Source organism: Colossoma macropomum, unplaced genomic scaffold (assembly GCF_904425465.1).
Source record: "Colossoma macropomum unplaced genomic scaffold, Colossoma_macropomum, whole genome shotgun sequence".
Lineage (NCBI taxonomy): Eukaryota > Metazoa > Chordata > Actinopteri > Characiformes > Serrasalmidae > Colossoma > Colossoma macropomum.
The window spans coordinates 23,519,933-23,544,076 of record NW_023494807.1 but is presented as its reverse complement, the minus strand read 5'-3'; the positions used below and the strand labels follow the sequence as shown (position 1 = coordinate 23,544,076).

Here is a 24,144-nt window from a genome sequence, read left to right as displayed (position 1 = left end):
GTTCTTATTGTAGATTTTAAAGACACAGCACATCTTAACAGTTTATACACTATTGTTCAGAAGTTTGGAATCACTTTTCATGGTTATAAAACCAGTTTATTGCTGGTACATGCACATCATTTTATTAAAAGTACAAGTTACTTATTAAGAGTACAAAAGTACAAGTTATTCATTTTTCAGAAGATATATTGGAGGAGATTATATATAAAATAATTCACCTGCATAAGGAAGGTTATGGTCAAAGGGAAAAAAGGGAAAAAACAGGAGTTTCTAAAACTGGGGCTGAAAAAAATGATTAAAAGATACAGAGAAAATGAGATCCCTAACAACCATGCAAAACCTGGTAGACCGCCAGGAGAAAATCAAGCTCCACCAGTGCTTCATATCTGGAAAAAAAGAGTGTGTGTGTAGGTTTCTCTGTGTAATGGGATGCCTTTATAGTACTGTGCGAAAGTCTGAGACCACTCTTCAGTTTATTTCCAGCCAAAATGGCCATTAATTACAAGTCATTTTTTGGGAGATATTTCTAAAGAGATTAGATAAGATAATCCTAAAAAACAGGAGTTTCCAAAAGTGGAGTTCAAAAAACATGTGATGCAATACCGTACGACAGAATGGTATAGTTGTCTGTTGGTGGAATTAAAGACAGGACTGCTTAGACTGATATGAATTCCTAGATTGCAGACTGCTTAGATAAGTACACACATAGTAACATTTCACTGCTGTCAGAAGAAAACCTTATATCTCCAAAATGACAACTTTACAGGACAAGGAAAAAATGTACTTTACTTTTAATGTAAGTCAATGGAACCAGACTTTTTTCCAAGTAATTTTGGGTCATTTCTTTTGGTTCATTCATCGTGAAATTTTCACACAATGAAAAGGACAACACTTTCAAATAATGTCAAAAAACTGAAAAACAACAAAATGGAGATATGAGCTTTTGTTTTGACAGCAGCGATATACTCTTATTGTGCAGTATTAGGGGCAGTAGGGAGTAATGTGGAATCTGGTGATGGTGTAAAGTATATTGTTAAAAGGATGTGTAGCTGCTAAGAAGCCATTTCTGAAAAAAGATTACGTTAATACAGAATTCACTTGATGTAAGCGGTCATATGTGTGGCACCAAATATTTTACAATGGCTTTAAAGTGGCTCAGATTTTAGAATCAATAGTCTTTATTCAATTGCAGTACATTATTACATTTTTTTACACTGTAGCTGCCCTCTGAAGCACTATTTTTGTACTTTTAAAGCCATAATATCATCATCTTCTATGTTTCTTCCCTTTTCCAGCTCCCCCCAGATTCTCAAAGATCCCCACTGACCAGATAGGAGTGTCCGGCGGCGTGGTGTCCTTCGTGTGCCAAGCCACAGGCGATCCTAAGCCACAGGTCAACTGGAACAAAAAGGGCAAAAAGGTCAACTCCCAGAGGATAGAGGTGAGATAAGAACTCATACACACACACGTTGCACACACTGATTTAGCCATCTGTGCTGTGGAGTGTGTGACATTTGTTACCTGGCAACCACTGTTGTTCACAGTTGAGCTCCATATACCTTTATTTTACCTAAAATGACTTCAATTCTGCCTTTTTGAGGACAGTTGTACATTGTAAGGCTATCTTTTCCATTTTAAGGGTTTTATGGTGTTCTGAGATGCAGCTTTGCTTCTGGCGAACCACCTATGGCTAAGCTATCATTCAGCAGCGAGAGCAGGCTATGAGAGTGCACAGCGAAAGATGGTGTTTTTCCCCCTGTGTGCATTTCCTGCCTCTTTTTCGCAAACTTAATTTCATATTCCATGAATCTTTAATGATTGCAAAGGGTTGAACCAAAAGCCATGCCGTTACTTCGCACTTTCCAAGCACATTTGATATGACCCCCCTCTTCTCTCTTTTCATATACAATATTTTGCCTTTGTCGTTACGTGCTATATAATTGGATTATGTACTCAGTCCTAGAACATTGCAGCTTTTGCATGCATGTGTTTGCTCATGCGTTTCTTTCATGGATACAATGGACCATTTGTTACTTATTCAGGAGTTAACTAGGAGTTACTTGCTAAATTCCATCAGCTATCCTTGTATATCCTATATGAGTCAAACATATGTGTGTCAGATGAACACTGTTACGCAAGCGTTGCAACTGTGGTAGCTGAGAAGGCCGTTTTTGGCGTTTTTTTTTCATAATTTTTGGAGCCTGATGAAATAGTTCTAAACACGTGTTTAGTACTTCAAAACATGTATTCTAATGTCTTCACTTGTTGCGTACACCAAGCTGCAGCAGCCGCATTTATAGAGGACTGTATTAGAATCTATTGTGTGTGCTGCTTTTTTAATTTGATGGGGTTTAAATACATGTTGCTGCTGATTGGGTAACACCTGACACACCCATCAAATGAGAGTTTCGCACAGTTTCAACGAAACACGTAGTTCGACTCATAGCAAAATGGTGCACAACGTTTTGAGATTGAACGTGCCCTAGATGATCACCTGATCAAAATTTGAGCTGTGTTGAAATAGAATGTGCATTTGGTGCATTTTTATCATTTGGGTTGAGGCAAATACATAAATAAAAAGTATAAATCATGAGACTTATTTAGCAACAAACTTTACAACTTCTAACTAGGTGCTATAACACCTTTAGAGGGCAGCAGTGAGCAATGTTTGTTTATTTGAATTGGAGCAGAGTATGTCATCAGTTGATAGCTACTAACAAGATAAACAATCAATTTGGCCAATTTAGGCTTCTACTTTCAAAAAGGAATTCCAGTGATTTTTTATATTTCTGCCATAATCAAATTATGAAGATGTAAATGAAGTCATTTAGAGTGTTTTGATGTGAAATGCTCCATTCTAGACAACCTCACCAAATCAGCATTGTTCACCGTGGTGGTGATAGGAACCAGACATCTGAAGAGTTTAATGCCACTACATTAAACTAAGCCTCATCACAGAAAGTTATAACATAGTGTCTGAGATGTTATGACAGTTTTTTAAAAGGTTTTGGCCTGGAGCCTTTAAAATTCATGTATGGTGGAGAGGTACATGTAAGTCAAAATAGTAGCCTAAAAAATCTATTTTTTTCAGATTCACCACTATTTTATCAACATCAACATTTTATCAAAACTTGTGTAGACACTTGTAGGTTCACTGGTTTTGGATCGTAAATAATATGTGTGGTAGACATCGCAGCGCCTGGCTCCTACCACACCACTATGAAGAAATTCTGTTCTATGTTTCAGTACAATAATCACATCAAACCACTCTGTTTACATCTTACTGATTAAAAATGCAGAAATTTGGAAAAAAATGGTGGAATTCTTCCTTAACTGTTGCTCACAGTGAAAAACAAAACAAAATGCTAATCGCAATTATTTATATTTATATATTCCAACTCATCCCTAAGGTATTGGATGGAGCTCTGTCACTACAGAGAACACTGGGCTTTATACCCCTCTTGCTGTAACTTACCATCGGGCATGGTGACCTTAGACTCATGTGCAGCTGTTCCAGAGTGTGCCATTCTATTGGCAAAGCTGTTCTGTGGAAATTTAAGTGTATTCACACTTAAACACCTGTGTCAGCAATTGGTGCACCTCAAAGCTACTTTCACTAATTAGAAGGGTTTCTGGATACTTTTGGACAAATAGTGTATATGCGTCTTCATTTCATTCTTCAATTCGATTAACTTGGTTTAGAATTGAAAAACATACCAAATACACAAATATGACTTGAGGAACTGTTTAGATAGTAATGCAGTGTAGATAATAAAGTACACCAGACTTTTATTTTATTTATTTTTTCTCTTTTTGTTTTTTTATTTCTTGTAAAAATAGCCCAAGATTTTTATTCTTCATAAAAGTGAGCGCATTCTTTACTGAATATTATTACAGTTCCAGCAGGCCAAATCAATTGAATTAGCACCGTCAGATTTTTACACTGATAATATATATCTACTTATATTCAACTATCATGCAGAAAGATACTCAGTTCATGTTATGTTTTTTTTAACTGTCTCTTTTGTCTGCTTGTACCTTCAGCGAGCAGTTGTATTTATTATGCATGGCAGCAAGTTAAACTCGGCTCTCTAAGCTCTTAGCCTTTCCACCCAAGTCAGCCGAACAAAAAGCGAACATCTTCCGTGGCCATGCACAAAGGCATCTGCACATGCAGAGTGCAATTAAAACGCTCATAAAACCAGCGAATATTCCTCCCACCCCTGTTGCCTGCAGCCGAGAAGAAACTATTGCACTCGCCACTAAAATCTGAAATGCAAATAGGAATGAAGCAGTAACAACTGTGAGCAATATGTTCCCTCTACACTTAACAATTACTTACATTTAAACGTTGCTCTATGAAATCAATTCACGTGAGTGGGATGTTAAGCGCAGAAGTCTGCGTTGGAGATATCTGTGTCATACAGCTCCTTTATATTGAAGAAATGACTGATATTCTGAGCAGCGGAAGGTTATATTTTATAGTGCTAGTTTCTATGATGGTATGCATTCACATATTAAGTATTTTGAGATTAAAATACACACCGATGAGCCAAAACATTATGACCACCTTGCTGATATGCTGCTGGTCCTCAGCGTGCTATCGAAACAGCTCTGACCGAGGCATGGACTTTACAATACCTCTCAAGGTGCCCTGTGGTATCTGGCACCAAGACGTTAGCAGTTCTATAAGTTACAGACGGGAGCCGCCGCAGATCAGACTTGTTGTTCTAGCACATCACACAGATGCTCAATTGGACTGAGATCTGGGGAATTTGCAGGCCAGGGCAACATCTTTAACTCTTCGTCATGTTCTTTGAACCATTCCCAAACAGTGTGTGCAGAGTGGCAGGACACATTGTCCTCCTGAAAGAGGCCATTACCACTGGGAATACCATTGCCATGAAGGGGTGTACAGTGTTTAGGTAGGTGGTACGTGTCAAATTGACTCCACATGAATGGCCAAACCCCAGTTTTCCCAGCAGAACGTTGTCCAAAGCATCCCACTCCCTTCACCGGCTTGTCTTCTGCACAAAGTGCATCCTGGTGACATCATATCCCTAGGTAAACAGTGCGTGTGTACCTGGCTTTCCTTGTGATGTTAAAGGAAACTGGACTCAACAGACGAGGCGACCTCCTTCAATTGCTCCTAGGTCCGGTTAGAAAACTTGCGTGCCCATTGTAGGTGCTTTTAACTGTGCATGGGCGGTCTGTTTGTTGCTATGTAGATGTATTGTCAGATCGGACCAGACAGGATAACCTTCATAGGCTTTGCACATCGATGAGCCTTGGGTGCCCAACACCCTGTCACCAATTTGTGGTTTATCTCTCATCGGACCACTGTCACTAGGTACTCACCACTGCTGACCGGGAGCGCCCTACAAAGCCTTTCTGTTTCGGAGATGCTCTGACCCAGTCATCTGGCCATAACGATTTGATCTTTGTCAGAGTCACTCGGGTCGTCACGCCTGCCCATTTTCTCCCACGTCCAACATGTTAACTACGAGAACTGACTATTCACTTACCATCTGATATATCCCAGACTTTGACATGCGCTGCTGTTAGAAGATAATCAATGCTATTCACCTAATCTGTAATTGGTCATAATGCTTTTGGTCATCGGTGTATGATCAATTTTGAGATGAAACACTGAGAGGAACACTGACAGTAACTGTCAGATGTTAGCTTTTTAGAGTGTTTTTAATAAATGAGCTTGTTTTCTTTGTTAGTTTGAAATGACTTAATATAATACACTGACCTCTGAAGACATATAAGGTACTCCAGGTTCTTTCTCCAGCAGAAAAATGAATGACATTCTCAAAAATTGCTGCCGACTTTCCTCTGTGGTAAACAAAAATGTTCCAAACCCAATATATTTTCTCTTGTGTACATTTATTTCTCTGAGTGTCACTGAATCCTTTGAACTGTGAGGTCATTTAATAGTCATATCAGTATGGATATTGCCACATAAATGCTTTAATACTAATACTGCCTAATACTGTACTTCAGCTTTGTTCTATAACAACATCAGCTACTCAAACTTTAGGGTTCTTCGGGTGATGTCATAAGAAGAACCATTTTAGTTCCTTAAAGAACTGTGTTTTGAATGAGTTGTGTGAGTATGAAGAATCTTTTAAAGATATAAAGAACCTTCACAGAATGTCCAAGTTCTCGACCAATTTAAGGGTTCTTCCTAAAGCTTTTATATTATGAGGAGGTTCTTTAAACTCCTTTAGATAGATTATTCACACCCACACATCATATTTACAAAAATGGTTCTTTAAGGAACTAAAGTGATCTTCTGTGGCATCATTCAAAGAACCTTTATGTTCACAGTTTGAGTAGCTGATGTTGCTTCTCTAAAGAACCATCCATCCATTAAAAGCTTATTTAAGGGACCAGAATAGCTCTTCTATGGAAGCACACACAGAACCTTTTGTGTCACCTTTATTTTTAAGAGTGTACTACTGTCAAAGCAACTTAACCACTACATTTAATAAAGCTTGCCAGTTTGTGTGGGGCATTCTGGGGAGGTTGCCAGTCTCATGATGTCAGCTCACTATGCAGCTTTGTTACCTCGCATGTAGCAATATTCATTTTTTGACTCTTAATGACCAAGTTATTCAGAGGATCCAGTGACATTCAGAGGAAAAATGTCTGTAGGACAAAACATATCAAGTGATAGTATTTATTATTGATTTTTTCTCATAGGTAAAAAAGGCATGAGTGTTAAAAATTACAAACAGTTTTAGTGTTAGTAAATAGCTATTTTATGCTAACAATGAAAATAGAATAAAAAAATTAAAAGACTAGTAATGTGTATATTCCTATTGGCAGCTAAGATCTCCACTGAACAGATAGGAGTATACCAAAAGTTCTGCATAAATGGTAAAGAGGTAAACAAAGTCATTCAGAATGGTTCTAGAGAATTCTAGAGAAACATATGGAGTGAGAATTGTTCAAGCTGATGATGATGGGAAACAGACGCCTGAAGTTTTTAATGCCCCTAAAAGCTACATCAGCTTTTATAAGAAATGGCTATGAATTAGTTGTCTGATTTATTGCCTCAAACATTGTTTTATGATAGTTTTGAGAGAAGAGTTTGGTCTAAAACCTTTTTATGCACTCATTTTGGAGAAGTATATGCAAGGAGTTATAAGGCAAAGTAGTGCCCTTTTTTAAATTTACTACTATTTTACTGTTATCACCATCACATATAAAAACTTGTGTAGGTTCACTGATTGTTTTGGATAGTAAATAAAATGGCTGTATTTTCATGATGGTCAACCCCTCCTTTCTCTCACCACCACTGTAAAGAATCAGAGTCCAAACATTTCTTGGCAAGGTGTCTCCAGATTTTTCATGTGCTTTGTAGTACTCATATATTGTACTACTTCATTTTGTAGAGTTGTATAAATACTAGAGATGATTGTATTAGAGTCACTTTGGTATTGGATTGTTTTTTTAGCAGTAATTATTAAAAAAAAAGTGATTGCCATTGGACAAATGTTTGGATTTGACTGATAATTCAAACCAGTATTTGATAATGTATGTACTATGCTCAGGATATGCAGAATGTTTAACTGACGCTGGGTTACTGTAATAAAATATCAGTTTTTATTCATTTTACTGCATTTGTAATAGTAAAATGAATACAAATAAATATACATTTCTCTGTAATGCTAATGGCTTGAACTGATATGTACGTGAAAAATATTCCCATATTGGTGCATTCCTAATAATTGTGTTTTGGCCTCATATCGCTGCTGTCGGAACAAAACCTCGTATCTCCATTTTTGTTGTTTTTCATTTTTTGACATGATCTGAAAATGCCTGTTGTCCTTTACATTGTGTTTAAATTTCATGAAGAATGGACCAAAAGAAATGGGCCAAATTTAATTGGAAAAAATTCTGGTTCTTTTGACTTACATTAAGAGTAAAGTAGGTTTTTTCCTTCTACTGTAAAGTTACCATTTTGGAGATATGAGGTTTTGTTCCGACAGCAGCGATATGCTGCTTCACCCTGATTGTTGATGTTAATCGACTTTGCTCTGATTGATCTAGACCATAGAGTTTGATGAAGGCGCGGGGGCGGTGCTTCGTATCCAGCCTCTCCGAGCGCCGCGGGACGAGAACGTTTACGAGTGTGTGGCCCGGAACAGCGAGGGTGAAATCGCTGTCACCTCCAAACTGTCCATCATCAGAGGTAAGTGCCAGGTTCCAATACCTTAGTCATCATCACTGTGATGTAGAGTGATCACTCTGCTCCATAGGTCTACATGTCATATACCTCATACCATCTGTAATACTGTAATCATTCGTCAATCGTCATCATTTTGCTGTCTTAAAACTTTGCTCTTGAACTTTTGCTTGACCTGTAAATGTGGTAAATTATAAATAATGCATGTTTTTTTCAGATGGATGTTTTTTTTAGAAAAGCTTGACTGAGAGAACGAAACAATCTGTTGAAATGTTGCATCAGAAAGAGGCACTGTCTTTCATTTCTAGAGTTGTTTTTTCTTTATCATATGAATTAGTTATGGATGTGTTCACACACAGACTTCACAAGTGTCTCCAGATCTTTGTTTATCAGAATCAGAATTGATTTTATTTAGGAAGACAACATTTACAAAGAATTTGCCTTAGCAGTTGCTCACATTAACACAGACATAGTTAATAAATTATTATAAATTAGAAGGCCTTTGTGCCTTCTATCTTATTTTGTCCCCTGATATCTATGTATAACTTATGTGATTTAATGTACCAAAAATAGTCAGAATTCATTATTAAATTGAATTTACAATACAATCCATTTTACATTCAGACCTCTCTGTATCATTTTGAATGAAGTGGTCTGTTTTTGTTGCTGGCCCTTGACTGATTTGAAGTCATTTGAATTTTAACACCCTTGGTCAAATGACATGTTTTGTTGATTTTCTAAGTGAAAATAAGTTGACACATGCTATAAAGGGGACAGAATTAAATATGGCATTTCTCTGCAAACTTTCTATTTATTTGCTGAGTTTAACAGTGAAAAAAACATAAAATATAAAGTGCACCGTAACTTTTGCACAGGCCACATTTTCCTAGGGATCGGTGCATTTTGAAAAATTGTTTACATTCAATGTCTAATTCATTTCAAAGCAGAAGAAAAATTCCCATGATATAGGCCCTTTAAATAAAGTACAATGTGGCAGGAAAAAATAGTAAATAAAAATAAAATAAAAACAAATCTAAGCAACTGCAGTTGCAACTCCATCAGTGCTTGGAACCCTAAAATTGCAAGTAGTAAAGCTTTAGAAAGTCTACTGATTTTGACTATATAGACTAAAATACAAGAAAATACATTACGTACGGAACAGTATGCAGTATAATATTGTGAATATGGTAAATTCACACTTTCAGCATGTACAGATTTAACAATACAGTACTTGGACTGAATGTGAGACTCATACAGTGTCCCACCTTCCTTTTGCACTTCAGTTTGTTTAGTCTAAAATGAAGGGTTCTACCTTTAACATAGGAAGGGAGAATGGAATTGTAATGGCGTGGAGCGTCGGGAGTGATGGGCCTGAGTTTTTCTCTTTCTTAACGAGCTGCCGGCAGGCGCGGACAGGGAGCGCATCATGCAGAGCGGAGTGGGAGGACAGAGATGAAGGCAGTAATGAATTTGTTAGTCTGGTAATGAAGTGCGTCACATTGGCAGTCACAGCGTATTTAGGCAGCGAGTATTGGCACCGTCGCGCCTGTCTGTCACCATCCCTCACCAGCCAACGAGGGCTTTTATCGAAGGAAGACTGTTTGATCTCAGTGGGTTTTTTTGGTCACTTTTGATTTAATTAGGCAAGTTTATTATTTATCATTTTAGATACGATTACGTTTGGAAAAGATGTGGATTGGAAAACGAGTGCATCACAGCAGAGGTTGAGAAAATGCGAAAACTTTTAAAGATGGCTGTTTTTCTTACAGTGAAACAGCGGATGGTAGTGATCTAGTGACTATATTTATTCATCAATTAGCCTCTTAAAGAGCTCATATCCTACATTTTTTCCTGTTTTTCCCCCTGATATTCAATTATGACATTTCATGTGGTTTAATGTACTGAAAGACATAATTCACTGTTACACATGACAATTTTCCGACCTCTCTTCATCTCTAAGAATTAAACAGGTTGTACCTTAAAACTGATATATATGTATATATATATATATATATAAATATATATATATATATATATATATATATAAATGACCTCTGTTGTGATTGGCTGCCTTGTAAGTTATAAATTCAACATGAATTGGTGGGCTGGCTAGATGGTGGATATAGATGTATATGTGTAAATGCATTAGTTTTTGTGACAATAACACAAAAACAGTGAATTGAAAATGAATTGAAAAATTCCATATATGAACAAATTAGACCATAGAAAGATGGACAGAAACAACTGGATTTTTTTCAGATCTGAAGCAAGAGTGGAGCTTGGTTTTCTCTCAAGGATAAAAGCTTTAAGCACTGTTTATCTGATGGGGGGAGTTTTGGTGGTCTACCAGTCCCATTTTCTCTGTGCATTTTGAGCTCTAGTTTTGGAAACTCCTTTTTTCCTTGAGTTTCAGCTTTTTTATTCAAGTGCATTAGTAATTGTAATATTCATACTTTAAATCACAATCAAATTAGGATTTTCTGTTGTTTTGATAAAAAATAGACTCCCATGTAACCACAAGACTGAGAACGACTCAATTAAATATGATAAATGAAGTGATAAAACTGCACTTTTTATCCATATGGTTTGTTCATTTTGAAAGATGTCTGCAAACTCAGGCAAACTCAGAGAACATATGGACGAAGGAAAATGTAAAATTTGATTATGAGTTAAAGCAGCTTGATATTGAGCAGATTGGTGAAACGTTGTGAGAATTTGAGTTGTTGAATTTTGAAGATGTGGTGAGAATGGACGACGTCAGACTGCCTCCAATTCCGACTTCAGGGTATGACCCAATCTGTGTTGTGTCCACTGCCGGAGCAGCGAACCTCAAGGTGGGGCATTTTACATTAAAAATCTCATGGATTAGTTCTCACTGAGCTGGAAACTCATTCACACTCTGCAAATGGAGGGGGGTGGTGGAAGGGAAAGAGAGAGAGGTAGGGAAAGAAAGAGAGATTGATGGAGGAGGAGAGATTGAAAGAGAGGGAGAGAGAGAGAGAGAGAGGGATTTGGCAGGGCTGAGAGTGGCAGAAGGCTGAGAGTCAGGGGAATAGGCTGCTGCCATTACTGCAGCACAAACACACACACCACCCAGCCTGCACATTTACATCTAAACTGCCCTAGTGTGTGTGTGTGTTTGTGTGTGTGTGTGTGTGTGTGTGTGTGTGTGTGTGTTTGTTTGTTTGTTTGTTTGTTTCTCTGTGTTATAGGATGCCTTTTATAGTTATTTAATTTTTTTTATGAGTTCATGTTCATCGATAGTGAAGTACAAAAGTCAGAGACCACCCTTCATTTTATTTCTGGTCAAAACTGCCATTAAGTATGTTAAGTCAACAGGTCACTTTACCCTTACCCCTTGTTTTTGAGTGTAATCTTGCCCCTTGGATCAGAGTTACAAGGGGTAGTGGTTGAAATCTTCCCCTGTGAAATGGGACCCTCAAATAAAAATGAACATTACTTCATTAACAGGCTACTAGCTGTGCTCAGTAGGCGACCCTGCGAGTCTGCAGTGATTGCAGGGGAGGGTAAAGTTCTGCAACCTCGCTGCTGGGCTTTAGTTACATTTAGGGAATCATATGCCTTCAAAGAGGGGGCGACAATTATTTATTATCACCCATCTCTAATTCTTCAGTGATATGAAGCTGCTATTTGCTAGATTCTTGTTCAAATTTTCCTGTTCCACCGTTACATTCTGGCGCTTCAGGCGTCAGAACTGCTGGACTATTTAATGGTGGAACAGGAAATTTAGCTAGCTAGCTACGGACACATTAGCATACTATTAGCCCATAATACTGTGGTTATCACCATTTTTAACGGAGAAAAGACTCAAATTTCTTTGGTCGCTTGCGCAGCCATCTTGGCGGTTTTTCTTTTTTTCTCATAACACTTCGTTTGGAGAGCCATGAAGCCCTAACATACGTCCTATCTCAACAAAAATCAGGACACCCTAACCCTAGACGTGAATGCGCAAAACACTAAGGGCTGAGTGGTAGGGTCGAGGGGTGAAATGGGATTGGGCCTAAGTCATTCATATTGAGGGGAATATTATTGATTCGATTTCTAAAATTCCAAATTTTGGACAACTCCAAATATTGAGTTGTCCAAAATTGGGACTCCTAACAACCATGCAAGACCTGGTAGACCACCAAAACTGTCTCCATCAGATAAGCAGCACTTAAAACTTTTATCTTTGAGAGAAAATCAAGCTCCACTCTTGCTTCAGATCTGAAATAATCCACAGGTGTTTCTGTCCATCCTTTCACTGTGAGGAGACAACACATCACTATGGGTCTTAAAGGATATGTAGCTGTCAAGAAGCTCTAACTGAGAAAAGAAAATAGATTAAAAAAGAAGAAGAACATCTGTAAATCAAATAAAGATGGTGCTGGTGTTCTCAGAACAATGGACTGACCACTCCAGAGTCCAGACCTCAACACCACTGAATGTGTTTGGGATTACTTGGATCATGAGAAGGACAAAATAAAACCAGCTTCTAAGGCTGAACTTTGGAAGTGTGGAAAAATATCCCTGATTCTTTGAAAAGCTGAAAAGCGAGTCTTCTGAAAAGTATGGAAGCTGTAATAAAAGCAAAGAGTGGACACACTGAATACTAAGACCTTTGTTGTTATTATTTGTAATTTTATTATAACTTAGTTCATTCATGTGAGTTTTCTCACTTATTTTAGAATTTTACATCTCTGTCATCATTTGTTCACTTTTTTTGGCCCCACCTCATATGAATATGTATGATCAAGAGAAGTATTTTGTGTTTTTCCATGCACAAACCCACATACTGTGGTTCTAGGTATGCCAGTTTTGTACATAATGCACACTCATTTTCACCTGAAACTGGTGCAAAACGTTTAGTAAATCAGACCCAGAGTTGTGCTGATGGTGTGCATGTGTTTGTACTGAGGGACATCTGAGGGGTCAGTATGGGGACAAGAACTGGGGACCGGCTGCTGTACGCTGAAGTTGTTTAGGTGTTGCATCACAGTGGAGAGGGTTCAGCATTCTGTCTTTTTTATTATTAATTAATTTATTTGCATACTTGCTTTTTCACATACTGATTTCTACAGCTCTTCACAAATAGCTCCTATAGCGTATTTATTTCCCTTCAGGCAAAGTTTTTTGGATCTGTGCTGAACCAGTATCAGCTCAACTTGAAAGCAATAGTTCAGTGAAAAATGATTTGGAGGACCTAGAACCTGCATAATGTGGCTTTAACAGTTCAGTTTCAGATGTATGTGATGGCTGAGGCATGCAGTTTGTAAGTGGTGGGTGTACGCTTCCATTACTTGTAGCATTTTAACTCCTGGGAAAAACTAAAGAAGCTCTCTCTGAATACCAAACGTTACTAAAAATGTCATTTTTCACTGAGTTATCGCTTTCAAGTTGAGCTGATACTGATTCAGTACAGATCCAAACAAACTTTGCCTGAAGGGAAATAAATAAAATATAGGAGATATTTGTGAAGAGCTGTAGAAATTAGTATGTGAAAAAGCAAGCAAGTATGTAAATAAATGAATTAATAATAAAAAGACAGACTGCTGAACTCTCTCCACTGTGATGCAACACCTAAGTTGGGTCAGAGCAAAAATGTGGACTGTCTGGTGGGCCCTGAGGACCGGTTTGGGAACCACTGCTGTAAACCATTCTGGTCAGTAAGCATACCCACTTCCAGCACCTCACACTGAATTCTGGCTTAAGCCACATCCACTTTTGCATCAAAGTATCTTTATTGGTATCTTTATTGGTATTGATATTGAAACTTTTTGAATTGATATTTTGAACTTTTTGATACTGATGCCTAGTAGCTGTCATCCTGAAACCTGATCAATGAAAATTGTTCAAATTTGATTATCTGCTTGAACTTATACTCAATATACGCACCAAATTAAAAGCACTTTTAAGATCTTTGTTTCACCCAGTGAGGTGCATTGGTAACATATGTTAATGGTAAATTGTCATTGAGTGTGCCTTACTCAGAGGCAGCGCTGGTGTGAACAGCTGCCTGTTTCTGGATGTCCCAGCTGCGGATCCCATTCCCAGTGGACCCCAGGCATATGGAGCTGAGGCCGGTCCTCCCCTGAGGACACACACCAGTGGGTCACTTGGCCCTTTACTGGTCTCACTGCAGTCCATTAAACAAGCCCATTATAAAGCCCTAATCAGGCGGCAGCTGCTGCCCCACTCATAAAGAATAAAGAAGCGTAAAGAACTGCATGTATTAGCCAATCTGTGGTCCTTCAGCTGTGTCTGGAGGAGTTTAACCCTTATTTACAGTTATAACAAAAGCATGGTGTGTTTTTATATTAATTATTTCTCACCGTAGCTCATTCAAACAAGAGGCAGAGAGAAACTCTGTTAAGAGAAACTCTGTTAAAAGTGCAGATTCTACACGTTCAGTTGTTAACATGTGTGTGTTTATTAGTAGAAAAGAAATTTTGTTATGATTTGAATTTGATGAAATGTTATTGTTAATTGTTAAATGTTATAAGTTTTTCATATATTTTTATTCTTATATATATTATGTAACAGTCTATGCGTCTAATGGAAGTCAGAGCAATAATATTTTATTCAAGTCATTTTGGGCCATTTCTGTTTGTCTATTCATACAATTCTATCCAAATTTTCATATAATGTAAAGGTTGACATTTTAAAAGAATGTAAAAAAAATGGAGATACAAGGTTTTGTCCTTTGGCGAAATGTATATATGTTCGTTATATAACTCACTAGACTACATAAGAGCAAAGAGGGTTCTATGTAGAGGTGGGCAATATGCTGATATTTATCTTATCGTGAAAAATTGTCAAATTACATCACAATATTCTTTCCTGAGCATGTCGGGGATATCATCAGTACTAAAAGAACTCTGACTGTAAACTGTAACTTTCATCATAAAGAAAACATAATTAGTCCTGCTTATCTGGATTTTGTGCTGTGCAGTGTTTGAAATGTTATAAATTATTGGATTTATAGTTTTTGATAGTATTTTTGTGGCTTCACTGTTTTTAGTCTGTTCTGACTTAACAAACTTAAGAAAACCTAAACATCATGATTCACATCGTATATTGTAAAAATGTCTTAAAGCATTGTAATGTTTTATTTTTGTCATATTGCCCACTCCTAACCTGTCCAGGGTGTTTCCTGCCTTCCGCCCAATGAGTGCTGGGATAGGCTCCAGTTCAGCCCGCAACCCAGAAGGATAAGCAGCTTAGACTGTGTGTGTGTGTGTGTGTGCCCACTCCTATTGCTGTACAGTGTACATGTGATGTACAGCCCTCTGCAAAAGTCTGGGTGCTCCTGAATTGCTGAATTTAACAAATTTGGGAAAAATACACAAAATGTGGCCTGTGCAAAGATTATTGCACAATTTATGTTTTTTTTTTTTTCAGCACATAGAAATTGTGCATTACAACTGGCAGAAAAATGCCATAATCAAGTTCCTTGCACAGGGTTTTCACTTAGAAATAGGGCTGAAAGATTAATCGTTTTTATATTGAAATCGCAATTTTAGAGAGTGCAATTTTCAAATCACAAGCTGCAATTTTTAAAAAATATAGACTACATTATCAAAAACATTGGGCCTCGTTCACCAGTTTGTTCTTGAGAAAGGTCATAAGAAAAAGTCTACGTCAGATTCATGACGTTTCTTAAACTGCAGAATTGTTCACACATTCCTCTTGAGTGTGTGTAGATTCTGTTCTTACCTAAGAACAAATCCCAAATAAGAAAACACTGGTGAATCTCAGAATCTTCATAAAAACTGTGTATGTGGGCTTTAAGAAGAAATTTCTTCTTAAGAATGGTTGGTGAATGAGGCTCATTGTCTTAAGTTTTAAGTTGGGAAATTTAACCTAATAATGCAGAGCTAGTGAACTGCCTGTAGATGAGTTAGACCAATCAGATCCAACCAAACCTTCATGCATTGTGACATCACAACCAGAACTTACTGGCTGTCTGGCACAATACATTCAGGGAGTCGAGCCTCAAGCTAGAAAAAGTAGATATTCTGTTATTCTTGGGAAAAAAACAGAACCTTAAATTATATAGAAAATAATTGTAATTAAAATTGAAGCACAATACTAGTCAGGAAAATTGCAGTTAGATATTTTCCCTAAATCGTTCGGCCCTACTTAGAAAGTCACCAAAAATACAGTTTTACCAGGGGTGTTCAAACTTTTGCATATGACTGTAGTACCAAAAAAAGGTTCTGTAGCTTGTAGCAATAGTAGAACCCATTCAGTGCCATATTTGTACAGTGTACAATGGGCTCCATACTGAACAACAACAGTAAAAAAATAAATGGTAATACAGAATATAATAACTGTCGTAACTTTGTGGAAGCTATTGTAGGAAAATTACAATAATTAGAATAGCGCACATGAAAAGAACCATTTTCTGAACGAATAACCATTGAAGCATTCCAGTGGTTCTTTGTTGCCATGGTTTTCTGTGTATAACCATGGCCTTTACTAAGGATCTCTTGAAGAACCTCTTTTCATAAGAGTGTATATAATTAACTGTGTAATCATGTAGTTATGTAATTACATGTAAACAGAAAGCAGAACAACTCTAGACCTGTAAGGGTTAAAAAGCTGTTGTTATGAGAGGCGAGAGAGAGAGAGAGAGGGCATGCGGGACGATCAGGAGAGTGTGATACTCACACTTGGCTCCTAGCTCACGGAAATCACAGCCACTCATCTCACATTTATCTGCCCGTCCCTCAGAGAGGCAGAGGAAAGAGAGAGGGAGCGAGCGCACAGAGAGAGAGAGAGAGAGGATATGTGAACGTTAGCGCACTCTTTCTTTCTCTCGATCTGAGAAATGACAAGACTCAAGCTTCTCTTCTGTTGCCATGACGAGGGGCTCCTTCGTCACGGCGTTCCTCTGGGTGCCTGGCCGTTTTTAGCACTCTCCGTTTGGTGAGAACGGAGACGATCCATCTGGCTAATGCTAACACACACACAGTCCAGGTTTTCTGCTCAGAAGGGCTCTTCTCCTCCTCATCATGGATGAGCACAGACCCAACACATAGACACAGAAAGTCTTAGGACCACAGTGCTCTGCTTTCTCTCCTTTAAAGTGATAGTTCAGCAAAACTGTTTAATTTACATGCTCATTTACATACCACAAACATAGTCAGCCAAGACATGTTTGTTGTCTGAACACCAAATGTTACACATCATGTATAAAATTAATCTTAGTATAAAAATATTATATATATATATATATATATATATATATATATACACACACACACACACACATATATATATGTATGTATTTAGTACATCATATAAATAATTACGTTTAAATAAGTCGGATACTGTAAAAAAAAACTTCCGTAATGATGAACAGAGCTGTGGACGATTCAAAAATAACTGCTTTAAATTGTAAGAAATTTAATATCCATTATTCCTTGTATTTCATAAGTGACACTGCATTTCGATGCAGATAACTTTTCGAAAATACTACGACTAGACAATTGCTGAACATTACTTACCATTGAATAACTTCTTGTTGCCAAAATACTTCAAATATTAAACAAAAGTACCTTCTGTTGTCTAGAATATTAAAATCTACGTTGTATATTGTTGCTGTTGGGACAAAACCCGGTATCTCCATTTTTGTCATTTTTCATTTTTTGACATAATTTTTAAAAGGCAGTTGCACTTTATGTTGTGTCAAAATTTCATGATGAACAAAAAAGTATTTCTCCATTTACTTCCATTAAAAGTTAAGAATGTTTGTCTCTGCCCTGTAAATTTACCCTTTTGGAGATACCAGGTTTTGTTCCGACAGTTATTGTGTATGAAATTAAAAAATATAAATATGAGCAGTGATTCCAAATTTGAACAGTACTGTACTTCTTCAGATACAAAACTGTGCATCTCCAAAAAGATGATTGAAGATGAACAAATTTTGGGCCATTTCTGTTGATGTTGATAGACTTACTTGGTATATATATATATATATATGTATATATATATGTATATGTATATATATCTCGCTGTTGTCGGAAGAAAACCTTGTATCTCCATTTTTGGCGTTTTTCAGTTTTTGACATAATTTGAATATGCCTGTTGCTGTTATTATATATATATTATATAATAAATATATAAATTGAAATATAAAGACATTGTATAAATGTATGTATATATATATATACATACTGTTATCTATAAAAGTGGACAAAAGAACATTGTATAGCAAAAAACAGTACCATCCTGTGGCCTGAGCTTTTCCCCTACTATTGTCCATTTTTATATATAATGGTATGTCATACTGTGTCAGAACCCACATAAGCATATTTATTAGAATGCAGTTTAAGCTGGATGTGATAATTTAGGCAACGTGGATGATGCTAATAGGTGAGGTATAAGCTTCCATTACCGGTTAACTACATTAGCCTCATAGCTCTAGTGCAAAACTGAAGAAGCAAAGCTCAGACACCAAACATGTCTCAGCTGTTGTGTGGAAAAGGGGGAAATTTGTGTAAAATTTTATTTTTTGCTTGGAACTGTTTCTCGCTGACAAGAACACACAAACGCTCTTCAGGCCAAGAGGTTTCTGCCTCTGCCTTTATGCCTCCCCCTCTCATTTCCTTTCTCTTTGAAGGCCTCGGGGCCAGCAGCGCTGTGCGCTAAAAGGCCGCAGCAGAGAGAATGCTTGTGATCAGTTGAGTAAGCCTGATTATTCTGCTCGGCTGCCAAAGGATAGTGGCAGAAAATGTACCAGCATGCGCTGCAGCGGGCAGAAGAAGGGTGGCGTACAATCTCTCAGCCAGAGGCACGCGCTCTCGGAGGAATGTTTCTCTCTCTCTCTCTCTCCCTCTCTCTTTTTATATCCTCCTTTGTATGTTCTTTTCTCTCCCTCACTTATGCGCCCGTTCGCTGACTCACTCCCTCATCCCCCATATGCATCAAACCCCCCCCACTTTTCTCCAATCCCTCTCTGTCTCTGATTCCTTTTTTCATCCCACTCCTTCTTTACTCGTCCCTCTTTCAGTCTCTTCCTCTTCATCTCGCAAGCCTTTTTTCCACTCCATCTCCTTTTCCCCTGTTTGATGGGAGTTAGCTCTTAGTGCGCGCGCACGCTCGTGCAACTTTTGCGTGGGTCTGGTGCGCATCTATGTGCGTATGTTTGTGTGTGTGTTTGAACAGAAAATGGGATGTTTGCCTTGCTATTGTTGGCTCAACACGCTGGCGTCTATACAAAGCTTCATCTTCCCTGTGTAAACGGAGGCAGCCTGCTCTCTTCAGAGCGAGCCCCAAAGGGAAAAGCCCTCCAGCCTCTCTCTCTCACTCCCTCTCGCCAGGTTCTTCTCCAGGCTCTGCTGCCATTAAACTGCACAGTTAACTCCTCTCCTTATTGACGCCCAGAAATAAAGCGCATCTGCGCAGCGCTTTACTGTTTTTTTTATGCCGTTAATCAGTTTAAAGAATTGCGGCAAAGCTACAGCATTTGATTGTAAATGTTTGGACAGGCTGCAATTTATTTGTGATGTTGTTTATCTCTTGTTTCGGGACGGAACGATTAGCAATTAGCAACACACCATTTCTACACCTCAAAAAATGCTTCTTCGTGGCAGAAACTCATTAAAAAAACAGATGCTTGCATAATCATATCAGTAACCATAGACAGCATTGCACCATCTCTCTCTCTCTCTCTGTCTCTCTCTCTTTTAGCTGCAGGAGCAGATGCGTGTAGCAGAAATTTGACCCAAGGGAAAATGCCTCCCCTCCCTATCATAGATCCACCCTCTCTTTTCAATCCTGCATAATCTCTCAGTCCAGCAGTGATTCAGAGGCAGCAGGGCTGGGCTGTGTTTAGCATGGTTAGCGAAACTCATGCCCCTGTGCACATCTTTAGCCATCCTTGACAACTTAAATATGCTGTGAGTAATAAAGACGAGGTCTGTCCATTCATTTCCCTCCAAAACAGGGATCCCCCAAATAGCTCTGCATACATACTGTCCAAGCTCGTTGTTCAATTTATCAGAAACACCTGTCTGCAGGGCTATTTTTCCACACCTCCAAAGTTCAGTCTTAGAAGTTGGTTGCGCTTTCTGCTTCTCAGATCGATGTAATCCCAAACACGTTCAGTGATGTTGAGGTCTGGACTCTGGGGTGGTCAGTCCGTTGTTCTTTGTATGATTTGCAAATTAAACAAAAATATTTTCCTTTTCTCTCATCATTCACTTCCACTTATTGGCTGCCTCACTGATAGGTTCACTGTCAAGGTGTACAATTACAGAATGCAGCACAATCTCTCAACTAAATCACTGGTCTGTTTCTGACCACAGGACCACTGTTGACCAGATATTATTTGGGTGGTGGACCATTCTCGACACAGCAGTGACACTGACATGGTAGTTGCAGTGCTGCTGCTACGAGTCTATCAGGCACAGCGGTGGTTTTTATACACACTGTTAAGTTGAGAGCGGTCCACTACCTAAAAATATCCTGGCAGGAGCAGCTCTGTGGTTTGAAACTGACCACTGATGAAGGACTAGAGGAGGGCTAACGCAAATGTCGTTTTTTTCTTTTCAGACCCATAAGACTGAGTTGTGTTCTCACAGTGGAAGGTGGACAGAAACATTTTCAGATCTGAAGCAAGAGTGGAGCTTGATTTTCTCTTCTCTGTCAAAGATAAAAGCTTATTTGATGGTGACAGTTTTGATGGTCAACCAGGTCTAACACGGCGCATGGTTGTTTAAAGTTCCATTTTCTCTGTATCTTTTAATAATATTGAATATTCCTTAACGTGTGTGTGTATCAAATATATATATATATATATATATATATATATATCTCGCTGCTCTCGTAAGAAAACCTTGTATCTCCATTTTTGTCATTTTTTGTTTTTTGACATAATTTGAAAATACCCGCTGTTTTTTACATTGTGTGTAAATTTCATGATGAATGGGCCAAAAGAAATGACCTAAAATGACTTAGAAAAACGTCTGGTTCCATTGACTTACATTAAATTAAAGTAGGTTGACCGTTTTGGAGATATGAGGTTTTCTTCCGACAGCAGTAATACATACAATAATGTGGAGCTGGAGCAACAGCATTCTGCAAATAGTGTGTTACTTGAGCTCTGGCCTTCATTTCTTCTTTCTTAGAGCGTACAGCCAGACCTTGGTTGAGCAGTGACCTCCATCCTTGTGTTTACTTGAACTCCCATGTCTTTTCTGCCTTTTCAATTAAACCTAACAAATAATTATTAGCTGCGCCGTGGCGCCCCTCCCCCACCGGCTGCTGCGCACTGTGTAATTGGCGTAGTCGTTGGCGAGGTGCATCCGCGCATAGTGATTATGTAGGTACATAATTACACACTATTCTCCTCCATTTAAGAACCAAAAGCGTGCTGTTCCTTAGTTTACCTCTGATCATTTTTGCGCACTGAGTGGCTGGCTGTTTTATTTATAACGTTTAGTAATGAGTTCCGCCCACCGGAGGCTCGGTGAGCAATAACCACGCACTGGATGTGGGTGGTGTGTCCTTTCTCTCAATAACGCTTCAGATTGCATAGAAAAAGCGAAACTCCCTCATAAGTGGGCAGCTAATCTATGGAGAATGGAGAAATAAATTGCAATAAACAACCATCGAAAGTAACTGAAAGAGTCATTTACTTGGATGAGGTTTCAGAGCATTAGCAGCTTAGATGCTGTTTCAAAGTTTTAGCTTGATAATTATCTTTCTTCTGCAGACATGGTGTTATTGGAAGGCTGCCATGTTCTTTAAGATTCTGTTTTTAAAACTTTTTTTTTTGCAATAAACTGTGAAATGTGATTAGAGTTTTTCTCCCATTATCAAATCAAATTCGGGCAATTATGTATGTGTGGTGTGCCATCATAGGCATGGAAAAAGTAGTGGTCCCAGATCAGAACCCTGCAGAACCCACAGTGACTGCAAGAAAGATAAGAGGCCACAATCTGCTTCTGCTTGGAGAAGCAGCAGACATTTCTCGCAAAAGTGTGGCACTTAAGACAGATTTGACATGATAAAAGTGTTGTTTTGAATTAACTGGTTTCAGATGAACTTTTAAGAGGAAACCATTATTAAGTTTCGCATTTTTCTGATCTATAAGAATAAAGCCAACTGCCTGACATGTCACAAACGCTTAAAAACCTACATACATGTATTATAGTAAAACTACACATAGTCTTTTACTTTTGACCAATACACAGAGCCACATAAAAGTATCAAGAATGTAGTATACCACTTATGACCTCAAAGTTTACAGATTATAGCATGAATGAGTCCATATTTTTGAATAACCTCAACCATTTCTAATTAATAACCATATAATATAGTGGCAGACTATGGATATTGGAGCTAGGCCTTCAGTTTGGAGGAATAAAGGTCAAAACCTTGTTGTGTCTAGAAGTATGTTAGCGCTAGATTAATGATGGTGCACAAGAACACTTTTTGGAAGATTGTAAAAGATGTTTTATTTAAAGCATGTAGCATTTGTTAACATATATTTTACATTGTATGTTGCATACAGTAAAAATAAACATTACCTCATGCAAGAGAAATCAGTTATGTTAACTAACGATATTGTTTTTCTAGCTAGCTTATTTGGCTGTGCACTGCTGATGTTAAAAGAACACAGACTAAAATAATTCTTGGGCAGGTTTTACTGGCTGTGTACCCATGTTTGCGGCAAATTTAACCACAATACACCACAAAGGTATATAGATACACTAGTTTTGTAGACTCTGAGAACTCAATGGTGGAAATATGCAACATTTTGTAACGTAGGTTGTGCTTCAGACCCCTTCCCGAGCTGATGAATCTGATGATTGTGAGTGTGTTAAGAGTATTCAAAGACAACTGTCGTCTGAGGATGTGAGTGAATTATCTACTGTTGTCATCAGATCTTTAGCAGTGTAATGTTGATTTGCATTTGAGACCTTAACATCGAGGCAGATCTTCATTTTCAACCTGTATGTGTGACATTAATAAGTATGATGTGGTCTGAAGAACCCCTGTGAAATCCAACTTGACTCTGAGTTTCAGGGGTTTACAGGGTGATTCGCCATATTTTAGTGTTTTTTTTGCTCCTGACTCAGTAATACAATTCAGAGTGCAGCTCCAACAAGTTGTCCCCACACCAGGCGTATATTCAGCACTGGCTGAGATCATGTCTGGCCCCTCAAGACCACGATTATTGTTGGAGTTGTTATCTCTAACAACTCTAATAGTATATTTGCGGTTAATGACATATCTAGGGCTTCTAGAAGGCCTAGAGTGATGTTTTTTTCTTGGATGTTTTTATTGGTCCTACCCATTGTAAATCGCAAAATGATTGGTTGAATAAACTGTCAATTTTAATTGTGTTGGTGGTTAATCTGACTAGTTAGGCTTATGAAGTTCTAACCAGTGGGAGAGATTGCTTGACATTATCTACCTAGACACAATAGAAAGAAAAATCCTGATTGGACATTGGGCATTTAAAGATTTTAACCGTTTTGTTTCCAACCAAAACTGAACAATGAAATCAGAGCATTACAACAGTACTTACAGTGTTAAGGCCTCCTCTGAAGGCACTTTTTCTTGCTTTCTGCTATAAACTAAGATACTTCTATATCCATATCTATGACCTTTCTCATGATGTTCTCCCTGTCTCGCTCTGCAGAGGACCAGCTGCCGTTTGGCTTCCCCAGCATAGACATGGGTCCACAACTGAAGGTGGTGGAGAGAACGCGCACAGCCACCATGCTCTGTGCCGCCAGTGGCATCCCGGATCCGGAGATTTCTTGGTTTAAAGACTTCCTGCCTGTGGAGCCTGCCCTCAACCAGGGCCGTATCAAACAGCTGCGATCAGGTACGTTATCAAGAGTGCTGATGAAACACTGATTTTTTGGAAAGTGGTGGTTTGTTTTGATGTTATGTATTTATTTACAGTCAGATGTGAACTGATT

The 24,144-nt window shown here is 38.2% G+C and overlaps 1 protein-coding gene across 1 annotated transcript in view; it reads left to right on the top strand.

Annotated features, from left to right (window-relative positions):
• The window catches only part of LOC118796978 (receptor-type tyrosine-protein phosphatase S-like), a 217,850-nt gene that overhangs the window by 75,728 nt on the left and 117,978 nt on the right, over nucleotides 1–24,144 (top strand). Inside the window, exons 4-6 of the mRNA XM_036556159.1 lie at nucleotides 1,296–1,441; nucleotides 8,065–8,206; nucleotides 23,859–24,047. Of these exons, the coding sequence (XP_036412052.1) occupies nucleotides 1,296–1,441; nucleotides 8,065–8,206; nucleotides 23,859–24,047 (477 nt within the window). The remainder of the gene's footprint in view (nucleotides 1–1,295; nucleotides 1,442–8,064; nucleotides 8,207–23,858; nucleotides 24,048–24,144) is intronic.